Source organism: Fukomys damarensis, unplaced genomic scaffold, assembly GCF_012274545.1.
Source record: "Fukomys damarensis isolate Sample0158 unplaced genomic scaffold, DMR_v1.0_HiC HiC_scaffold_11, whole genome shotgun sequence".
Lineage (NCBI taxonomy): Eukaryota > Metazoa > Chordata > Mammalia > Rodentia > Bathyergidae > Fukomys > Fukomys damarensis.
This window is the reverse complement of record NW_022900923.1, coordinates 24,155,245-24,178,435: the sequence shown is the minus strand read 5'-3', so window position 1 is coordinate 24,178,435 and position 23,191 is coordinate 24,155,245. Positions and strand designations below refer to the sequence as shown.

At 41.8% G+C, this 23,191-nt stretch overlaps 1 protein-coding gene across 3 annotated transcripts in view; it reads right to left on the bottom strand.

The window, feature by feature from the left end:
- Nucleotides 1-23,191, bottom strand: part of Cacna1e (calcium voltage-gated channel subunit alpha1 E) — a 397,594-nt gene that overhangs the window by 11,128 nt on the left and 363,275 nt on the right. For 2 of the 3 annotated variants that reach the window (XM_033762127.1, XM_033762128.1), the window contains 9 exons: nucleotides 22,901-22,966; nucleotides 18,619-18,710; nucleotides 17,760-17,925; nucleotides 12,698-12,825; nucleotides 9,323-9,419; nucleotides 5,212-5,317; nucleotides 4,235-4,342; nucleotides 3,580-3,680; nucleotides 3,212-3,318 (listed from right to left, as the gene is read on the bottom strand). In XM_033762127.1, the coding sequence (XP_033618018.1) occupies nucleotides 3,212-3,318; nucleotides 3,580-3,680; nucleotides 4,235-4,342; nucleotides 5,212-5,317; nucleotides 9,323-9,419; nucleotides 12,698-12,825; nucleotides 17,760-17,925; nucleotides 18,619-18,710; nucleotides 22,901-22,966 (971 nt within the window). Of the gene's footprint in view, nucleotides 1-3,211; nucleotides 3,319-3,579; nucleotides 3,681-4,234; nucleotides 4,343-5,211; nucleotides 5,318-7,353; nucleotides 7,451-9,322; nucleotides 9,420-12,697; nucleotides 12,826-17,759; nucleotides 17,926-18,618; nucleotides 18,711-22,900; nucleotides 22,967-23,191 lie in introns of all 3 variants that reach the window. The other variant, XM_010630288.1, reaches the window with a different exon arrangement.

Sequence of the window (23,191 nt, the reverse complement as noted above, 5' to 3'; positions counted from 1 at the left end):
ATAGGTGCAGTCTTATTAGATTAATGTCACAGGTGAAGATGAAAATAGCAGACAGTCACCTAGTCTGTCTCCTTGCTACCTGTGAGGGCTATAGCTGAGTTTCCACAACTACTGTAGAGCCATGTCAGTCCCTCCTTGATGTGTGCTTGCCTAAAACTAACTGGGAATGAAATGAGTGCTGCAAGTGCACTCATTGGGTTCCCTTTTCTCCTATGGAGAATAACTGTAAAATCTTCAGTAGATGGAAAGGACCTACTATGGTTTGAATGTGTCCCCTAAAAAGTTCATGTGTTGAAAACCATTCCTAAGCTTATACTGTTAATGGCATTTGAAGGTGGGGCCTTTATGATTTGATGAGGTTCTGTGGGTGAGGCTCCCATAATGGCAGTGGTGGCTTTATAAGAAGAAGGAAAGAGGCCCGAGTTAGCAAGCTTGCTGCCTCACCAAGCAGTGCCCTCTATCACCCAGCAAGGAAGCCCTTCTAGAAGCAGGCACCATGCTCTTGGACTTCATAACCTCCAGAAATGAGAGTCAAATAAATTCTATTTTTTATAAACTATCCAGTCTCAGATATTTTAACAGCAGAAAACAGACTGATAAGACTGTTAGAATCACTGAACAACTTCAAAGAGTTGAAATAAGAATGATATCCTGCTTTTAAAACCTTGTCAGGCTTTTGTTGTTTTTAGGATAAAGTCCAGAATCCAGCACTTGGCCTCTCTCATCATCAGTTCCCTGTCTCACCAGCTGCTTAGGTATCACTTTACCTTTTACTCACAGAGTTTCACACTCTAGCCTTTTTTAGTTTGCTAAATATGACAGACTTTTCCTTTGTGGTCAAAAGTTCAATACAGGCTGTTCCCAGAGTGCAGCACGCTTCTCTCCACCTCCCCTGACCTCTATAAACTCTTTTCATGTAATTTTAAATGTCTTATCAAAAACTACTTTCTTTGAAAATCTCTTACTCCTACAGCTAGTTCAGATTTCCCTTTTAAAACCACTCATACCATGGTACATTAATTTTTTTTCTAGAACTTATCATAACTAATTAAATAACTGAAAATGACCAATTTTCTTCTTTCCTGTAGTTCTTCCTTTTAATGTATGGCTTTGTACTGGGTAGGTGCATGCTCACTGAGAGCGGGGCTCTGCCTGCTATGCTTATCATGGCAGCCTTAGAGCAATCTCTATGTGAACAATTCATGATTCTAGATACACAGATAGCCCTGAGAAACCAGTCTGCTGGTGGCTGGTGGCTCTGTTATGGCTCCTGTCTAGATGCCCTCCCAAAGCCTCACACAGTCATAGATGGGGTGTTTTCGGAGGTGGCTGGGTCTAGAGTGTGTGATGGTGGGATTGATTCATGGTACAATGCTAGGATCCAAGGGTACTAGGATTAAGGATGTGAGTGCTATCTGCCCTAAATAGCATGGATAAGATATAAGGATAGAAAGAGCTGTCGTTATCTCTTGATTTGTTACTACCTTCTGCTTGCCATGAACTGTTTCTCCTCTGCGATGCCTATCTGCCATCCATGCTGCTTTGGAACCAGCTGATTATGGCATGAAACCCCTACAAATTATGCACTAAATAAACCTTTCCACCTTTAACTTTGGGTGTTGGTATTTTGTCTCAGCAACGAGAGAAAAGTAACTAAGATAACCCCCAGATTGTCATGAGGTCACCTCTGATTCTTCCTTCTGATTCACTTCATAGAGGCAACCAATCACCAGATCCAATTCATATCTTTTTTGCCTGTCTCTTCCCATTTCTATCCCGTTAGTCCAATCCACTATTATTGATGATTTACACAATTGTAGTGACATAGTAAAAAGTCTTCTTGTCCCTAGAATTGCTCTTCCACAAGCCATTAAGTCTAAGCAGAATTCATGAATGAATTTTATTTGTTTGTTTTGGTATCTGGGATTGAATTCAGGACTTTGCTTTTGTGAGGCAGGTGTGCCACCACTGAATGAGTTTTGAAAAACACAAATCTGATGTTATTCTGAAATATAAAACATAAGATAAAATCTAACTTCTTTATCTTGCTTACAGTGCCATTCTAAGTCCAGGCCCACATAGCTCTCCAACCCATCTCCTGAATTCTCTTGCTACAAATACCCTACAAATTTTTAGGTTTCTTAAACTTACCATACTCTGTCACCTCTCTTTAAGAGCTTACCTTCAAGTCTCACTTGCGTGTTATTTTCTTGGAGACCCTCCCCAAACCCTCAAATTAGGTGAGTGGCTTCCATTACATGAGCTCACCCTTTCACATTTTACCCCACGTCCCTCTTGCAATTTCCATGTTCAGATTTACCTCAGTGGGGACTGTCTATGATCATGTTTACTGGTGTGTCTGCAGTGCCCAAGCCAGTGCTTAGGCTATACTGGGCCATCCTAGTAAAATCTATGAATAAATGAATTGGGTAAACATGGAAGAGAAGCTCAAATGACCCCACAGGGTGAGCTGACTGGCTATCTGGCTTTGGGAAACTTATTTAAACTCTCAGTTTCTATTTTTTCATTTGTAAAAATGGTGGTATTTATATAACTCCAGGGTATAGTGCTCTCTGTAATAAGAATCAGGAGAGATAAGGTAAATGGTATCTATAGAAGTATAAACCTCAGAGAAAGAATTCATAACTGTTGATTCTCTTCCCCTTTTGACCTCAACAATCCTGACACCATGAAGGAATTTATATCTTCAAGTAGAACATTAGATCTATTGGGAATTGGTAACCAAGAAATTGAAAGATGAGTATTCTTTGCAGGAAAACTATAGCTAAGATGCTAATACATTAAAAGAAAAATCAAAACTACCTTTTTCTACTGCCATTTCATAGTGATCCCTTCTCTAAAGCTGGCTGAACTGGGCATGGAGGCACAGGTCCATAATCCCAGCACTCCAGAGGCTAAGGTAGGAGTATTATCACAGTTTGAAGCCAGCCTGGACTACATGGTGAGTTCAAGGCTACCCTGAATTACGGAATAAAACCCTGTCTCAAAAATAAATAAATAAAAAGTGGAGGGCTGAAACACTAAACATGATTAATTTGCTTTTCACTTACCCATGCTGAATAATCATTATGAGATGAGATACTCAACCTCAAGATAAAGATCATTCAGCTCAGAGTATGATTTCTTGGCAATGAGTTCCTGTATTGCACAGTGGCATGAGTAGCAGAATGAAGCAAGTGGTTGTACTCACAGGCCTGAAACAGGGTCCTGCTGGAGATAAGGCAGGGCTTTGGCATTAGCAATGATCTCCTGAGGCAGAGATGAGGGCTCCATACGCTGGAACATAGGGGCATTTTTCTACATAAAAAGAAGAATTGCCATGACTTTGGGGAATCGGCTATGGAAAAAGTACAACTTACTTGATTTTATACTTGTTTGACTAGTTTAGCCTTTGATCTACTTGGTTGCTATTCCACGTCACTAGAAAGTTCTTGGGACCCTCCACCCTCTACCACACTTGCAGAGCACTGAACTTCAGGGATGTAGAGCCTGGCCCTTTGGAAGTCCACATGACTCCCTGTAGTCCACCCACCCACAGCATTCATCACTGAGTTTTACCTGTTCTTCTAGCTGCTGTCTCTGCTTCTTTACTTTACTCTGTTTATAATAATCCATGATCATCATTGCTGCATAGATTTTGCCCACAGTCAGGTCGGAGGCTAAAAATACAAATGTGGCTTGATGGTGAACAAGGAGAAGACAGGTGGGTGGGAGCAGAGACACCTGACAAGCTATGTTACCCATTCTCTGAAGCAGGTGTGCACCCTCAGTCAACCATTCATCCAATGTTTATTGAGGTTCTGAAGATACTAAATAAATAGGCCCTAAATCTGCCCTAAATCAAGGAGCTTATGTATCCACCCGATGACGGTGATGATAACAATACTGGTAATAAGCAACACATACTCCTTAACATTGTAGATGTCTGTATCTAAGTAACAATATCTTTTTCCTAACTGCACAAGGGTGTGCTAAACAGTATTTTGTGGAAGGAAAGAGTTATGCACCCAAAATATATTTCACTCACAACCACAATGACCAATCTTAAGAAACTGTATTCAGTTAATGTTAGAGATTTAAGAAGTGGAGCTGTCAGTTCCCTAAAGATAAAAGAGCAACCTTCCTTTATCTCCTTGATTAGCCTGGGTATTCCAAAAGATGTAGCCTTGGCATGCTGGGTTAGTGACAGGGCACTCAGGAGTAGACCCCACACCTTTGGGCATGGGCACAAGCAGATCCAGCATCTTCTGGGACAAGTGCGGCCAGATGGCCAGGGTCTCCTTTTGTAGCTCGGAGTCTAGCTGCTGCCTGTCTGCACCACCTAGAATAAGATACGTTATTAATAAATAAATTGGAAGAGAGACAGAAATAACATGGACTGAGGGAGTAGGTGGGGGCAGGAGCTGAATCAGCATGGCACCTCATATTCTGAGAAGAAATCCTGGCATTTAGTGACAGTGGATCTTTTAATACCGGGTCTTTCTGCTGAGAAAGCAGAACACATTTTGGCTTTCATTTTCAGCGACTAAGGCATATCCTGCCACAGAGATCTGAGGGCCTGAGACCAAGATCAACTTCCTCATTGATGCTAAAAGCCTCTGTGGTACTCAATATATCCGAGGTGAAAACGAAAATTGTCACCAGTAAGCCTTCCCTGCCATTATAGTGCACATATCATTCCTTCCAGCCATCCCCCAACTCCAGACTGAGTAATCTGACCTTAAAAAGGACTTGACCAGGTAAAAGAGGGCAAACTGAAGGTCTGTATAGAAGTAAACCTCTTACCTGCTAGATCACTGAATTAACAATCAAGGTGAGCAAAATATTGCCAGTTTTCCCTATGATGCTTCTGCTACAGAAGCCTTCCATATAGGAAAAAAAAGATAATATTAAATAAATATTCAATAAACAAATATTCTAGCATGCCAGGTGCTGTACTCATCTACTATTAAAATTGGAAAGTCTCAGAGATGATCAAGCTATTTCTTTGTCTGAGGAAGATGTCAAGTATTACTGTTACTAGGCCTGAGAGGTTATAGTAGGACCCCGATATTTGATTTCCAGGTCACTGTATTGTTACTTTCTTGGCTGGGTGCATAATGATCAAAGTAGCTCTGTCCTCTACCATCCTGCACAGGTTGTTCCAAGAAGCCTCCCTCTCCCCATCCTTTTTCCCCTTCCTAAACTGACCTTTGGCAATTTTAATGTCCAGAGCTGTCCGGATCAGAGCCATTAGTGTAGAGGTGAAGTGGACGGTCATATCCTCAGCTACTGGCATGTTCATCAGCACCAACCTCTGTGTGAAAGAGAAAAAAGAAACAGCAGGCAAAAAAAAAAAAAAAATTGAAAGATATCTTGTTGAGAAAGGAAGAAAAGTGCAGAGGTCAAATGCACAGACAAAAAAGAAGGGCAAGGATTACCCATCCCCTGTCCCATTCCTATTCCCCTCCTCATTGAAGGATCATTTGCTTCTATTTTTTTTGTTCCCTAGGGAATGATGCCAAATTCCAAGGGAAAGGGGTACCCTAATCATTCTGTAGAACTCCCCTATGCGGAATCCCAAGACTATCTTTGATAGGGATGGGAAGTAATTTCTAAAAGTGGCTCAGGGAAAGTAGTCAGCTCTGGGAGGTGGCTTCATTCCCTGTTTCAAGGCTACATGTATCGACTTGTCCCATAAACACCCCAAACTTTATGGGAAGATAGTATGGGGCAGGGATTTTGCTTTGCTTATCTGACTTGAAAGATGCATCCTAGTGCCCCCTTTTTGAGTCTTTAAAAGATGAAATTTGCCAGCACATGATTGACATGCATAAGTCCAACTTATCCAAAGGATGAGATGGAGCAGGATGGACAGGGAGAGAGTGCAAACAGGCTCCAGGAGGAGGAGGACAAGGAGAGTGGGGAAGAGAGAGTGAGAAAAGAGGGCACAGGCAGGAGCAGAGTGGGCAGGCCCTGTTCCCCTCACCCAGAGAAAGGGATCCAACTGAAATGGCCAAATCCACTTTCCAGAGAGTATCTTGCTTTTGGAATTCTTTAACTTTCTTCCCAATCCCATATCCAGTTCTCCCACCAAGCTTTACTCCAGAAATTCAAAGAATTGAGAGTCATATTCTAATACATGGTGCTTTTGGATGTGGCCATGATGAACAAAAAAGATACCAGCCCCCTAAGCTGTGCATGAGAAGCCATGCACTGGGGTGGGATAAAAGTCCCTAAATGGTCATGGTCCAGGGAAATGCTCTCTGGAGTTGTGCAGTTAGGAGGATGCAGGTGAATGGCCTCTGGAAGAACCACCAGCCTGGCAGGGAGGAAGTACGGTAACTCTTTGCAAGGCAAGGTCTCTGATATTCATTTGGAACATCTTGCCTATAGTGACTCCATGGATGTGATATCTTAGGGTGTAAAGGCAGTTTCTTGTTTGGATCTGAATTCCATTTCTCCCATTTTCTAAACTCCAAAAGAAGTGACAATATTATGATGTATTCCAAGGTGAATAAAAGTGCTCTAGAGTTCTGGATTATCTAAACACCAGAAGGGCATGATCAGTGACTGTTCATAATGGATGAGGAAAAATTGGGGCCCTAAAAGTATGAACAGCTGAATAGCAGGTGACTCCTAATGTACAATACCGCTATAAGTGAGCCACAGGAATCCACCCACAACTGTCATACTAGGAGGGACAGGTAATGATGAATGCAATTTGTGCCAATCAGCACCCTTTCTCTTGAGAGTATTTCCAAGAGAACTGGATAGCCGGGCAAGTGGGAAAGAAAGCTGCATTCCTCAACGTATGAAATTCAGGACACGCTCCTCTCTTGTCCTTTCTTTTTATGCCATGGGGAAAGAAATTTGTTAAGAGTTTTCTTCTCTCCTAAAAATTTCTTCTGGAACCATGCTCAAAGGAATTTTTGTATTATTTCCCTAATTTATATAAGTGATGATGTTTCTTTTTAAATAATCTCTAATAGCTATTTTGATGTAGGCTTCCTTTCCCCCCACATTTCCTAAACCCTTGGCCACCACTCTGCCTCCTCTAGAAGGAAACACAGCATTAAAGTGCCTTTCCAGTGACCCACTCACAAGAAGCCACAAGCTTACAGAAACACAGAGTAACACATAAAAAGCCCCGCGGTTAACAGTACTGCAAACCATTCCTTTGACCTTTGGTGACTTGTGTGAACCTTCCTGACCTCTGGTCTCATCATTTCCTTTTTCCTCACTTCCCTCCTCCACCTTCCAACCCAGCTTCCTCCCATATCCTAGCCTCCCCTTGGCTGGATCCCATTTCCTGTTGGCCTCTAGCCCAGAACAAAGGAAGGGGTGGTCTACCTTATATGCCACTTTGGAGGGACATCTCTTGCCGAGGCCTAGCGGTGGTGACATGAGAGTCAGCATTTCATACATCTCAGTGTAATGGATGCGGCCACTGCTCATGGGGGTAGTGGTAAGTCAGGAGAGGGGCAGGGTAGGAAGGGTGGCAGGGAAAGGAGAAGGAAGTTGGGGGAAGGATGCAGACAGGTAGGAAAGGAAAACAGGCATTCCCAGAAAGCCAAAACAAATTAAATAATACAGAAAGAAAACAGAAGAAGAAAAACAAAACAAAATGGACAAACAGGAAAAGAATAGGAAACCTGTTAATCAAGGCAAATCATACATGTGACTCCATCCTGGTATGGATTTATATCACGCCCCACACAGACCCGGGAACGCTGGTTGCAACCTTTGGGCCCTCTGACAGTGTCAGAGGGCACTGATGGGGACTCCATTTCTCCTTCTTGGTTAGCATTATCCTCACTTTCCTGCTTCCTTCGTCTACCCCCAGTATAACAAGCTTGTTCTCAATTCCCAGGGCTGTGCGTGAGCGGTATAAACTGGATAGACGGTGCTCCAGCCGTGGGTAGGAATTTCTGGCCCTGGCTGGGATTGGGACACTGGCCTGGAAGTTCAGGCCTCACTCCTCCCCTAAACCCACAGGTAGAACATCGTGTATCCCCCCTCTGGTGTGTGTGTGTGTCTAGCAGAAGGCGGCAGGAGTTGGCTTTGAAAGTGGTGTGCTGAGGTTGCTTGTCAGAGAGTCGGCCCGTTGCTTCCACCTGGCTCTGTGGAGAACAGTGCTCTTTATTCCCCAGCATGCACCAGGCTGATGGCATGCTGGGGACAGAAGATACTAAACCAGGAGGAGGAAGAGCATCTTGCATGCCATGCTACCCTCCCCAGCTCTCCCACATGCGGCTGCAGGTTTCACCAGGGTGGAGTTTAAAGAGTCTCAGCAGAGGCAGCTGTTCAGCCTCCTGAGTATGGAATCGCTGTGTGACCACCCAAGTCAGCTCTGTCCATCGCCCAGGTAGGCATCCTTCCTGAGCCTATGTCTTCTTCCAGCCATCTGGGCATTGCTATGTTGCAAGGAGCCCACATTTCCCTCCTGTGGAACCAGGAGAGGGCTCTTTGTCTAGCAGGCGCGACCTTAGACGGAGGCTTGGTAGAGCCATTCAGTATAGAAGGTTCCCACAATATGGCAGAGTTGGAAAAGTAATTCCTGTGTGGCCTTGAGTGATGTCCTTGATCTAACCAACAAAAAGTGACTTGGCAATTATGATTGCCTCCTCTCAGCCATAATGGCAAGACTCTAAGGCAAGGCATCTGCTTTGTAGTCCTTTGTCCTCTACTGATAGCATCCCAGGATCAGAGCTAGTATTTTCTCCCAACACATCCCCAAACTATGGCTCGTTTACTTACTGTCACCTGTTACCCTAATGCTTCACCTCTTCTCTTCCCTAACCCTCTTATAGTCACTTCTGGCCAAACTACTAGGGCCTGGGAGGCTGGGCAGAGGCAGAGATTATTAGAACCATATTCTGATTCATTATACACAGGATGATGATGACAATAGCCAAAATGGAGCTTTTCTGTCACCAATGATGGGAAAGCAGAATTCTGCTGGATTAAAAAGATTATTGCATTCTCTGGAGGAGGGAGAGAATCCTCTGATTAAATGTACAGACTAAGGTGGACAAGATTGTGTGTAAATACACATATATGAGTGTGTGCATGTGAAGAAAAGTAAAAGATATCAAATTGGCTTTTATTAAGTCTTTAACTCTTTTCTGCCTTCCTAATAAAATGTGCCCTGCTTCCTATTAACAGCTGCTGGTTCTGGGAGGGTCTGGACCTCTTTAAACTCAAAGGAAAGCAACATGAAGGTCCCCTCATGTGGCACAGTGGTGGTGGAGCAGAGGAGAGAAAGGAGGGGTTGATGTTGCATCCCACCGAGGGCATGGCTGGGGACTGGGAGGCAAACCTTGCAAGCCACCCTGTAGGGGCAGTTCTCTCCCAGGCCCAGAGGAGGCGAGATCACCCGCACTAATTTGTACATATCCTTATACGGGATCCTGCCGCTGTAAAGGAAGCAGAGGTGGGTTAATAGATAGTCAGAGAAGGGTGGGAAAGAAATGAGAGCTTTTCCTTGAAGGGGCTGGCTTGGAGAGGTAAGAGCAGTTGCTTTCCTTGGGCCTAGCAAAGCCAGATCAGAAAACAACAGGTAACAAAGAATGATCATCTTGCCCAACTCTACTGCCTCAAGTTTTTCAGGAAGTCAGAGTCCACTCAGTGCCAAAAGGCACTGCTTGATGCTGAGGAGCACCCTGTGATACCTGTCTGGCCCACACCTGGCTAAAAGCAACCACATCCCTGGCTTTAGCTAGGCTTCTAAGAACAAAGATCACCAGTGAGCCTGTGTCCTCTGTCCAGTGCTGTACTGGCCTGCCATGGAGTGGACAGTGGAACTGTTTGCTTTTCACAGACACTGATTACAATCAGTTACTCAGACTGCCTATCAGGGGCAATGGAAAGTCAATGTCTTTCTGCAGACTGTGAGGGTCAAATTTCCCATTAGGCTAATTAGCTAGAAGCATATTTGGCATGAGAATTCACAAAAGGCCTTTATTCCCTCAGCAACAGACTTTCCTAAGTTCAACTTGGGCAAGCTTTTCTCCATTCAGGGTGAACCTGCTTGGATTCTTCTCCAGGCACACTCTCCTATCTCTATTCCTGCCACTCAGTATCCAAGTCGGACCCTGTAAGAATTTCAGAAAAAATGTGACCTATCTTACTAATCCCTTGTCCCCTGAGCCTGCTAGAGATTCCTAGCCTGTTGAAAGGACATAATTAAAATCTGATTAATTTGCAGTGACTAAGCAACTTCACTGTCAGGATTCAGACCAAAGAAGCCATGGGAAGGAATCTGGACACACCCTGGAACAGATCACGTTTCCACTGAAAATTATAAATAAGGTTTCTCCACTGCTGAGCATCCAGTCCTCACTGGCAGCTGCATGAAGGTGAGTGCCCTGCCCCATTTTTACTCTTTCTAGCCTTCTCTTGATTTGGGTGCTGGTTCCTCTTGTTCTCCAAGATAGCAGATCATCCGTACTTTCATGGCTCTCCGTTCTTTGGGAATGCTAACTTATGCATGTGTTCTTCTAGTTTGCTTCTTAGTGAGATTAGGAAATAGGTGAGTTGTTAGTGGATATGCAATGATGTTCTTTGCAATCTGTATCACTCCTTGTTTAAAAGACATTGGCTCTCTGTACTTGTAAGTCCCCTCCCACCTTCCTTTTTCCATGGAGAAAGCCAATGAAACTCTAGGCCGCAGTTACACTGGGACTTTCAAAGCAGACAGAAGATTTTCTCCTTTGCCTTTTGCTCTTTTTGCTTAGTTTGCATGTTTGAGTCTCATGATTTGTCCTCGTGGAACTGTTTCTTCATAGCAGCTGGAATGAGTGAGGAGCAGCATGTTTAGGATCCATGTCATCTGGATCCTAAGGTAATGCAAAACCATAAGCAGCTGAGGTTTATTTCTGAGAGGCAAGGACAGCTGAGTGAGGCTAGGTGAACAATGGCCGTCTTTGCTCACAGATAGTTTCTCTTCTCTCAGGTAAGTCACTAGGCTCCCAACCCATGACCATCCATGTCTTACAGATGCTGATTTGCCTTACTTCCAAGTTGCATTTGGCTATTATAGGTTGCAATGATAATAGCACACATGATGCAATAGCATCATCATGGCCATCTTTAAAGGTAGGACAGTATCATGTTGCTCCACAGATGTGGAAGCTCAGAGTGCATTGTCCCAAGTCACAGAATTAATAAAATGTAGGCCTGACCGTATTCTTCTATGACATATTGCCTGTCACTACCTAATAGCTATCTTAGGGCTGGGGATTTAGCCCAGTGGTTCCACCACCTGCCTCACAAGTGCAAGGTCTCAAAAAAAAAAAAAAAAAAAAAAAAAAAAAAAAAAAAAAACTAATAGCTATCTTCTAAAAAGTGAGTACAGAATGTAAAAATCTGTTGCTTAGTCATTGTAATAGGAGTGGATTTGATAACTGAGCTGTCAGTCATAAATAATTACAGAGGGGTAGAGGAATTCTGGTTCACCCTTTTAGCTCAAAATTCAACTAGAGAATAGATTTTTGAGAAGTGTCTCAGCAACATGGTTCATTCCTTTCAAGGATGACATTTCTTGTACCATTTTCAGAGGGGGACCAGAATGAATAGAATGGTGAGTTAAGGCCCCAAGCCAAGATGGGTTAGAATTGTTTCTCTGGAGGAAGTATGCATACAATTCTTACTCTGGACTTAACCATAAGGACCCAAACTCTGTCTTTGTTCTGAAGCAGAGGTCAGCAAACTTTTTCAACAGTAAAATCTTTGACAATAAGATACTTCAATAGTAAGGATCTTTGAATTTGAGGATTTGAACCATCTTTGTTAAAATTATTCAACTTTCCCTTAAAATATGAAAGAGCCATATATAATACATAAATGAATGGTTGTAGCTATATTCTTTCTTTCTTTTCTTTTTTTTTTTTTTTTTTTTTTTTTTTTTTTTTTTTTTTTTTTTTTTTTTTTTTTTGGCACCAGGGATCTAACTCAGAACCTTGCACTTTTGAGGCAGGCAGTGGAACCACTGAGCCAAATCCCCAGCCCATAGCTATATTCTAATAAAACTTTATTTGTAAAACTCACCAGCAGATCAAATTTAGCTCATGAGCAGTAGTTTGCTAACCCTGCTCTGAACACCAGAAAGGCACATCACTTGAGACTTTCTGGAGGTAAAAGAGATAGTAAAGACATTATCCCTGCCAATTCCCCTGTTTAATTCAGTTGCACATAACAAAAATCTGCAAGGTTTAGGGAACAGTTATAAGAAAAATTTGCTTAGCTTTTAAAATACAACAATCTCAAGTTATATCCAAATTGTATCTGTTGAGAGAGATGAAGAAGATAAAAAATAATAATATTACTTATTGTGGTGGCCAGGCATCCACTGGCCTAGAAAACCCTTATAGAACTCCCTGGAGACTCAAGGGAATCCACTAACATTGGCAAGAAAATAAAAGATTACTTGAAGCTGCTCTGGAAGTGAACCCAAATAACCCAACGTGAAGACTGTGTGATGAGATTGGTAAAGAAAGGATAAAGCCTGTCACCAAAGGAAAGAGAGGGTGAGGAGAGCAAAAGAAGTAAGACTTTGATGACTGGCCTGATACCAGATTCTTCCACAGACATACTCCTTCTGTAATAGGCAAGCATTTGGGTGGCTCCAATTCTACCCTTTTCCCCAAGAACTCTGAAGTTATTTGATCTCTAGGTGTCCGAGAAGCTTACGCACCATGCTGCTCTGTCATATTCTGCCCACACACGGACAAACTCATCCAAGTGGTGAGGTCCCAGGATGGAAGAGTCCCGAGTCAGGTACTCAAAGTTGTCCATGATGACAGCCACAAACAGGTTGAGCATCTAAAGGACAGAGGGGAGAAGAGTAATTAGGTGGGGCCAACCTAAAGCAGAGTTCAGGGAGCAGAACAACAGGCATGAAGGCAAATAAAAGACTTTAAAGTCTATAAGGCTGAAGTTCCTAGCTAAAACTCCACTAATTCAGACTAGACTTCTCATAGTGTGCGCATTGTGACTTCATTTTTCTATGCCACTTCACATTTTCAAAACACTCTCCCTCTATTACCTGTTCAATTTATTTGTTTTTATGGTAAGCAGAGGGAGCAGCAGCAGCTTTAAAATTCTCAAAGTCTGGAGAAAGTCAAGACCAGATAGTAAACTTCCCTGCACACTCCTTCATTCATCTTTGCTCCCAAAACGGGGCCCAAAAGAGAGCTCATGAGGTGACTCAGAGTGAAGGCACAGCTGATGGGTGGGGACTGCAGGCTATTTACAGATCTGAAGGAGTTTCTAGACCTTGTTTTCCCCTGTGTTTTTTCATCCAACTTTTACTGCACACACATGTCCCAAACAGAGATGCTGGTGCTGGAGTATGAGATGAGAGCTTGTTCAGTGATACATTCCCATGCCTGGCTTTATGGGGTACTATTCAGCCATGAAGAACAAGAAACTAGAGACAATTATAGCTAAATGGATGCACATTGAGGCCATACTCTTAAGTGAACATGGAAATATTGAAGTTTCTGTAGTGTGAGAAACTGAAAGTGTAAATACGGACTAAAAGGTATAATAGATAATGTGAAATAGGAAGAGAAGGTGCAAAGGGGAAGGGAAGTGAGAGGGGGAGGGGGAAAGAACAAAGGGAAGGGAATTAATATGAGAAAAAGAAAAAATGGAAACAACGTCTTTGTAGATAGAGAGGGGTTGAAGGGAGGGCAGAGGAATGGGGAAAAAAATAAGAACCAAGACAGATTATGTAAAGGTACAAATTTCCAGTGATGAATGTCATTATATTACATACCTTAAATGCATAAAAAATTAATTTTTAAAAAAAGCACAGAGGGCCTTCACTACGTGTCACTTGGACATTCTCAATACCTTATATAGTACTTAAAAGAGATTCTGATTCTAAAAGACATGAAATCAGGTGACAGCGGGGACAGAAAGAAGCATTAAGGCAATTTCTCCTGGCTGAAGGAAAACTATAGAAGAAAGTTGATTCTTGAACTGAGGTCATATTTATCAGACAGCATAAATGCAAATGAGGATGGAAGAGAGAGCACAGGTGAGAAAAAGAGCACAGAAGTATGCAGGGGTGAAGGTCATGGGGGGATCTGTAGAGACAGCAGAGCCACTGGGGCCAAGTGTTAGATCACAGAAGCACCTTCTCCACCACACCATAGACCAAGATCAGCAACCTGGGCAAGTAACATATATCACGGACCTTGTGGGTTGTGCTGTCTCTGTTGTAGCTTACTATTCAGCTCTGCTGTTGTAAGACTTAGCAGGCACAGACAGTGCATATACAAATGAGCATGGCTGTGTGCCAAGAAAGCTTTGTTTATGGACACTGAAATTTGAATTTTATGTAATTTCCACATGCCACGAAATATTATTAATCTTTTTTTTTCCCCCCTCAACCATTTAAGAATGTAAAAACCATTGTTAGCTCACAGGCCATACAAAAACAGTGGCAAATTAGATTTGGCCCATGGACTATAGTTTGCTAATCACTGGTCTAGGCTATTCTGTAAGCAACAGGAACCACTGAAAGGGTTGAAACAGAAGACACCAAGGAACATTTGCATTTGGAAAGAACCCTTGGTAACAGTACAGAGGGTGGACTGCACACTGGGAAGGGGATTTTGCTCTTGGACAGAGGCAAGAAAAGCAGGATTAGAGAGTTAATGAAGTTGGGATGGACATGATTTGATCAATAGCACCATTATTTTGTTTCACAGGCACTTAGCACATACTATTTTTCTGGTGCAGGTTTATGCCCATTTACTGTCATTGTGGCTAAGTGGGGCATCATCCTATGACTCAGTCCCCCAGCAAGTCATCAGACCCCACTTTCTTGAGTAAAAGCAATTAATGACCCAATCAGAACCAATAAAAGGATACTGGACAAACAACTTGCTCATGCCTATTCTTGAATGTGTGAGGACGTAAGGTATAGAGCTGCTATGACCATCTAGGAGCCATGAGATAGGGTGATTGAAAAATAAGCTCACATAGAGGAATGTGAAGGAAGAGATCTATAAGAGAGAAAACACTGATCTCGATGATATCATCTGAGCACCTTGCTTATGCCTGCTCTGCCCTGGGATGCCTCACTGACACGAGCCTATAAAATCCCATCATGCTTACACTGGCTCTAGCTCTGCTTTCTGTCACTTGCAATTTAGTCTTGCCTGACAGAGACCAACTAGTTGGAGGGATGAGAGAATAGCAGTCTCTGTTGTGGATCCCAGGTTAAAGTCCTGGATGCCTGAAGGAGCCAGCTATGCACAGATGTAAGATAAGGAGCAAGTCCACAGGAAGGACAAAATTGGACCCTTTGCCACATGGAGATATTATTGGTTACATTCTCATAACCAGTGCCTTTCCTTCCTCTCCCTCTCCCTCTCCCTCTCTCCCTATCTCTACCTAGAACATAAATGAATTGCTGGAGATCTACTTGTCTTTTATTACCATGATGATGAAGAACACACCCTAGAGATGATGCAGGAATGACTCAAGGGTCCTAACAGTTCCTTGGAGCTACCACAAGCCTGACAACCTTCCTCCAGATTTCACTACAAGAGAGGGAAATCATCAACCCTCTTGGTTAAGATCATATTATTTGGAGATTTTTGCTTCATGCTGGTGAACCTATTCCCAACATGTGCCTTTTTTTTTCTGTCACTGAGATGGGAGTCGCTGTGAATTTATTTAACGTCTACCTGGGTTATAACAGGTTTTCCATGTATCCACACATTCCTTTTACACTTTTTTCAGGGTATCTAATATTAATGTTAACACAAACTACCAGCATTGTTATTGCTTCACATTTGTAGTCTTGAACAGTGTGCTGCATGCACTCACACCTATTATTTGTTTTTATGCTCGCGCTAATGTGAGGCAGGTTTAATTACCATCCGCCCTTTAAGGAAACAACTGCTTCTGATTCACATTTGTATTTTTAGATCCCAGCACATAGCCTGGCATAGCACAGGGCAACAGTAAACCTCTGCAGAGTGGTTGGTCTGAGATAAGAAGCTGTGTGACTTGCCCAAGGTCACAAAGTCAGTCTAGTGGAGAATAGATGTTTGAAGGCAGATCATCTCATACTGAATATAGCCTCATTAAAAATAACATTAATGTGAATTATGCAGCACCCTTCATCTCAAAGTTCTAAAAGTACCTTTATAGTCCCTAATTAATTTTGCAGTTATATCTTTCATTTCTTTTAAATATTTATTGTCAAACATTTAAACGATGTAAGAAAAAATTGAAATGTCCATGCTGTTCTTTCTGCTCTATTCAACCCTTATTTAAGTGCTGATACACCATGAGCTGTAACTTTGTTGACAGTTCTACTACAGTGCCTAGCTCAAGGCCAGCTTTGTAAGAGCTATTCAATGAAAATGTGCTAAAGATGTGAGTGAATAATCTTAAAACACCAATTAATATCTTCATTCTTTTTCTTTCAGTTTTCAATGATATATTTCCAGATGTGCAAACAGGAGACTGTTTTGTGTTCTTTTTCCATCAGAATGTTTCACACTCATAAGAAGGAAGCATATTAAAACATGTGTTGACTTACTGTGCATACAATACACTCATCATCGAGTCATTTTCTCTCCCATTTTAAGGAAGCTACAAATGAGAACATACCTTGCCTAAAGGTTACACAGAAAATAGCCAAGACTACAGAGGGGGTTCCACTAGTCTCCCTGTAACATTAACATGTGCTGCACAGTCGTCTATCTGCAAACCACTCCTCTACACTAGGGAACTAGACATTAAGAAGTTTCCATCCTCTTGAGATTACTTTAAAGAGGCAAAAAAGCCTGGATATGAGACAGTTAACTTACGTCTTTGATGCACAGCTAAGGAATCTACTACTTTTCAGTGGCAATACTGTTTTAATTTAGGTTTTTGGAGAGCCGGTGGCATTAGCAATGAAGCTGAGCTGAGGGATGTCAGCATGGACAGAAATATCACAATGACCCTTTATCAGTCTGGTAGTACCTCATCCATCTATTTTGTTTAACACTGTTTGTCTGATGTACAGGGTAGAAAGTTCTGGATGCTGGTGTGCTGATTTATGCTTTCTTCAAAAAATCTAAAAAGGTTTTCTTACTCCTTCATAACTGAAAATGCTCCATATATATATATATATATATTTACTAACACTCAGAAAATCATATCCTTTCTCACAATCAAGGAGATCAGCTGTCATCAAAAGTAGCAGTACTACAAATCAGGAGAAAAACATATCTATTATATATTATCATCATTCTGCACTTATTAATCCTATCACCTTGTGTTTTCAAGGTACTTTTTCTCAAACAGATAAAAATGTCCAGAAGAGAGGTAGATATTCTTATCTGTAGCTGTAAGACAAAATACCCGAGATACAAAAAAGAAAGAGTTCCTCTGGGTTACGAAGAGTTAACACGAAGCTCAGGGCTCTCTTAACTGAACTACGCTGAACTTTTCATCTCTTCTCAAAACGATTCTTCCCCAGAAGTAATAAACACGTTTCTCAACCAGTGGAAGTCATCCACACAAGAGCTGAGGAGCATCCCGGCCTTCAAAGTTTCCCTAAAGGAAGCTCAGAGATGGTCCTACTTCCCATGGATTGGAGTGGGGGGGAGGGCATAGGAGAGAGAAGGAAGAGACCATGAATACATACAGAAGGAACTTTCTCTTGTCTACTTCTCAACGGGGCCGGTACAGGGTTAGGGTGACACCAGCCACACCTCTAGCAAGAGCACAATGTTTCTTACCAGGAAAGAGCAGAAGAAGATGAAAGAGACAAAGTAAACATAGGCCAGGTCAGTGCCACAGCGCTCATTCTCATTCTGCCCAGACGGTGCAGTGGTGTCGGGTTCGCAGCCTTTCTCCCCAAGGCATGACAGCATAATCTCCTGCCAGGCTTCACCTGTGGCACTCCTGAACACAAAAGGCACTTTGGTTAGAAGGAGAAGGTCTGCATGTCCCACCTCATCCTGGGGCCTCTTTCCCAATTCACTCATCCTTTTTATTACCATATTCCCTACTAGCTTCCTTCTTACCCAGCTAGCTCTTCTAGTATTTTCCACACAGAGATGGAGAATGCCAATGAGGTTTCCCATGGGTTTTGCCACTCCACCCACTGCTTCTCCATCTATTGCAGGATCTCTGCTGACAGTGGTAGAGAAAGTTGGGGGACTTAAAAACTCGATATAAACCTATCTATTCAAGGTTTCAGGTCTTCAGTGGAATTTAGCCTACAAGAAATTACCTTTAATACTCCTTCCAGATTTCTAGAGCATGTGTTAAAGTTCAAATGTGAAAATTAACTACTGTGTTAAGGATATTGATGAACCTTTCTCATATCAAATGGACAGTTAGACAAAAATTGCCCCATTCCCTCTTCTACTTCCTATTCTTTTTTTTCCCCTTGGTACCGGGGATGGAATTTGGGTCCTTGTGCTTGCAAGGCAGGCAGTGGAACCACTGAGCTAAATCCCCTGCCCTCTACTTCCTATTCTTGGTAGAAGCAGAAAAAGCAAGACAAAGAGAAGAAATGGGGAGAAGAGGCTGAACAAGTTTTTCTCCTTCTATTAGCAGGATTCCAGCTAGGATAGTTTTATATCCACGTACCTGAAGAGTAACATGAGAGACCCAAAGAAACTCCGGAAATTATTATGCCGGTTGATATGACTCTCCTCATCTAATTTTATGTTTCCGAATACCTTGGGGAGAAAAACAAGAGAAAGCAATGAGCATTACAGAGTTGTGTGTTGTGTCCATCCCATAGCCATTAGATACACAGGCAGGGCTAATAAAGCTACATGAATGATTTCCTGATGGTCTATCCCTGGAGCAGACAACTCACCAGAGAGTTGGTGAACACCATGCTGCTGGCCTGATAAGGAGGACTAATTATCTTCTCCAGTGTACCAGTTCAGCAAACGAGATTAGTACTAGTAAGGTCTAGGTATAGCATAGACAAGATCTTTTAATGTCCTTCTGCTTATATATAGATCCTCCTACAACTAATTTAGTCTTTTTATTTCCATGGTACCTGTCACCATGGTACTCAAGCATTTGTAAAACATTGCCCCCTAACAGGAATGCAGAGAAGGACTCACCCTTCTCTTCCTGTTTCTGCTGGTCATGATGGGAACAATCTGTATTTGCTGAAGATGTCATTTATAGTTTGGGCAGATGCTGCCCTGGAATTTACAAGTGGTCTAGATCACATTGGACAGAGCATCTCTATCTTCCTTAGATATCTTTCTATTTAGAATCTCAATCTCAGAAGGTTGATTTGTCAATAATCTAGACCCCATAAAAACAGACATGCACATATCTGTATGCACACATGTGCCCATCTCAAATGACCAAATTTCATCCAAAAGTGGCCATTTGTGTGGAAGCTAAAAAAGTACACACAGTAGGACAGAGAGAGTCAGGATAAGTGGGTATTTGGAAAAGGAAAAAACAGGTAGATCTAGCTACAGAGAGAAGCTTTTGCTAGACTGTGGTTATCATGCAAATCCATGTGAAAAAGAAGAAACACTCAAGAAAAATTTATCCATAGTAAATAGAGATGAACTTTCAAAGATAATTTTCAAGTAAAAAATTCATACTTGTTGAGAAGGTAGTCTTTAAACTTTATTTCTATTTCTTTTCCCAATACAGCCTTGAGTCAAGATCACTCCTGAGTCCCCTCAATGGCAAGAGCTTTTACATATATCCTCTCCTCCCTCATCCATGTTTCTGATTAACAGGATCTATTCTTACAAGTTAGTATTGGTACAGTTGAGGGCTTCCTGGGTCACTTTTGCAGCCATTTGAGATAATTTTCAGCCTACACTTAGCATACTCACTTTATCCAAAGTATGCTAATTGGAACACATTTCCCCTCAACAGTTTTTAGAATGTGCAATTGAGGAACCATCTCTGCCCCCGGCTATTTTGCTCAAGTAACTCCCACTGACACCTGCTTTGGAAATTTGTTCTCAAAACTGTTTTTCAATAACCAAACAGTATTCATCTCTCAGGGAGAATGGAAGTGGCAGAAGAGGGAAGAATGACTAGAGGATAAAAAGGTAGAAGAGCCCGCAAGAAACAAATACAGTAACTGCATTCAAAGTATCCCACCCAAACAAACTCCAGTTCTGGGAACTCCACGAGAACATCATATAGTCTTGTCCAGTTCAAATTTCATTTTCTCTTCTTTCTCTTCACTCTCTTGGCTAAGAATTCATGACTTATCCCTGATTCACCACATATACACAACTTACACTATGTTTTCTGCCTGTGATCTTTGTAGAAGTATCATTAGTTTTCATTATTATGATTTTCTAAAACATCTTACCCAATCACAAAGTAGACAAAGGGTACATTGCAATATTCACTATGATATATGTGCAATAGTTAAAGAAACGACAGCTATTTTGATTATTTATTAAGATAATTTTCAAATCTAAAATGCATGTTTATTGAGAAGGTGGTCTTTAAAATTTCTTTTTACTTCTTTTCAGCTAATCACTACATCTTTGTCACCAATCCCAATCTGCTACAGCAAAAGGGTGTGGAAGAGAGAGGAGTATTTCAGAAAAGTTCAAGAGAATATAAGCTTAAATCCATTTCTACTTGGAATAACAGAACTTTAGAACCAGAAAGGACTTATGATGGTATGTAACCAAATCCTCCACTGTATTGGTGCAGGCAGATCCCAGAGAGATTCAGTGACTAGATTAAGCTCACACAGCTGGTCACAGTGGCACAGCTGAGGCTGAAAACCTTACTTCTAACAACTGTAATCACATATTTTTCCCATAAGTAGGAAGTTACTCTTTTCTTCCATCTTCAGAATTTTCTGCAAAAGTCTTTTCTCTCAAGAAGCCTCTGAAAATCCAGAACAATAGTTCTTCGCATAGATACATTTACTTGCTACTTGTGGCTTTCCAAAACTTGATGTTTTGTATTTCTATTTGGAGATCTCTCTGTTTGTGGTGACTATATTGGGATCATTATCTTTAGTAACAAGCACAAGCTTGTACATGGTACTAGGTCTCTGTCATGGACCAGCTTGGGGCTTGTCAGCTGAAGTCACAGTGGAATGGAAAGTGTGCTCTTTTATTTTGGAAAGATATGTAAGGGCTATTGAGAAGACGATTTCATTACTGAACAGCTCCTACCACCCACTGGAGGATCAAAGAAGCACTTACATTTGCCTGTCTGATGGTACAAGCGATGGTGTACAGCTAAGTACATGGATTGTGTAACAGAAGGAACTGAATTCAAATTTCAGCTCTTCTACATAGTCTGAGAATTACAGCATATTTAAGCTACTTAACCATATTAAGCACCACACCATTAATACATTAACTGCATGTTTTACATTCATGCTTTCTTTTTGTATCCTTGTCTGTCTTCCTGCCTGCTCATCTGTCTCTCTATCTATCTATCCACATATATGCATATGTGCATGCATTTAGCATGGTTTTGGAACTCAGGTAATAATAAATAGCGTTATTATCATTATCAGTATTATCAGTAGTAGGTTAGAATTGAGAGGTGTTATTCTAGTTTATTTTGCTTGAAGATGAAAAGAGGTAAGAACTGTTTTGAGCATGGGCAAACAACTTAATCATTTGCATTTGGCTGTTGAAGAATGCTCCAATTCTGAGATCAAATTTGGGGGAGTAAAGAGAGATTTAATAGACGTTATCAAGCCAGTCTAAACTTCACAAGGAATTCAACACTGCTGAAATCATCATCAATCTTTGGTAAAATATCCCCTGTGAAGAAAAATCCACTGTTTCTCAATCAAGTCTCACATATTTTGATACCTGACATTCTGATATTTTCGGAAAAAAAAACTTTCCAGTAGTGGAGTTAGAAGAAGAACAAAGCCAAGAAATGCAAGCGAGAAGAAAGAGGGGCAAAAAGATGGGCATTTCAGAAATGCTCTGGAAAGGGCTGATGAGGCAACAAGCCTGGGAGATGGAGATGTGACTCCAGGTGCCAGACACCACTGAGAAGGCAGCTGGCAGTCTAAAGGCAGCCAGACTGCCTGGCTGTGGAAAACTGTCCGCTGAAGTTCTTTGCTGAAGTTTAGTCGTGATAATCTGTAAGTCTGAAAGAGAGCCCTCCTCTAAGATGAGCAGAAAGCCCATGTGTCCAATGAGAGGTTCACAGGATGTGGAGCTGCTTATTTACAGTGGAAGTTCACCCACCACAAATGACCATTGTCCTTGAAAGAGCTTTTGGCCTTTTCTAGCTCAGCAGACCTCTAGCTACCTAAATAAATATCCATATAGGAATCTAATCTGATTCTCAAGTCTGAAATGGGAGAGGATAGAGAACCATGATACATGGCCCTTTATGAGAGGAATCAGTTGAAATGTGGCCCCTGGGTCTCCTTAGAATAGTCAGGCTGCCAGGAACTCCACTGGTTGTTTACAGTGCTGAGTCTTCAGGCATAAATCACAGTTAGTCAAAACTTAATCCAAAAGCATTTGGTACCACCACATTCAAGGAATAAACATAGGAATCTTCCTAAATTTAGGTCAAGTCCAAATACCAGAGATCCTGCTAGTAAATAGATCACACCCTCCACCCTGTCTCTTGGAGATTCCTCTTGGTAAGAACAAAAGTGTCATCTTTGCTTTAGTTCTCATGTTGTGTCCACAGAAGCATAGCTTCTTAAAAGACAGCAATGTGATATGACAACCTTAGGCCAGACCACCCTGAAAACCTGGAGAACCACTGCACATATGAAATAATCAAGGTCACACTGCAACAAGACCTGGGGCGAGCACCCTCAGGCAAGGAGCAATTCAAAGCATCCTTGATCTTGTATGCCCAGGTTGCTAAACCAGAAATGATCTGCATAACAGTTGTCCCCATCAGGCCCAGTGCAGCTCACCTGCATCCCAATGATGGCATAAATGAAGAAAAGCATGGCAATCAAAAGGCAGACATAGGGGAGGGCCTGGAAGGAAAGCAGAGAGGGTCATTAATCAAAAGGAGGCTGCTTCCAGGGTCACTGGCAGGAACTCTTGCCCTTAGGCTAATTCACACAGAAGACTGGGACTCTCTGCTCCTTAAGGCTGCTGTTTTGGGTATAGTACCTTTTCAGATGTCCACATCCTTTGACAGATAATATAAACCGCTAGAGAGGTTTGTAATTCACTTTTAGTGAAGAACATTCATTAAT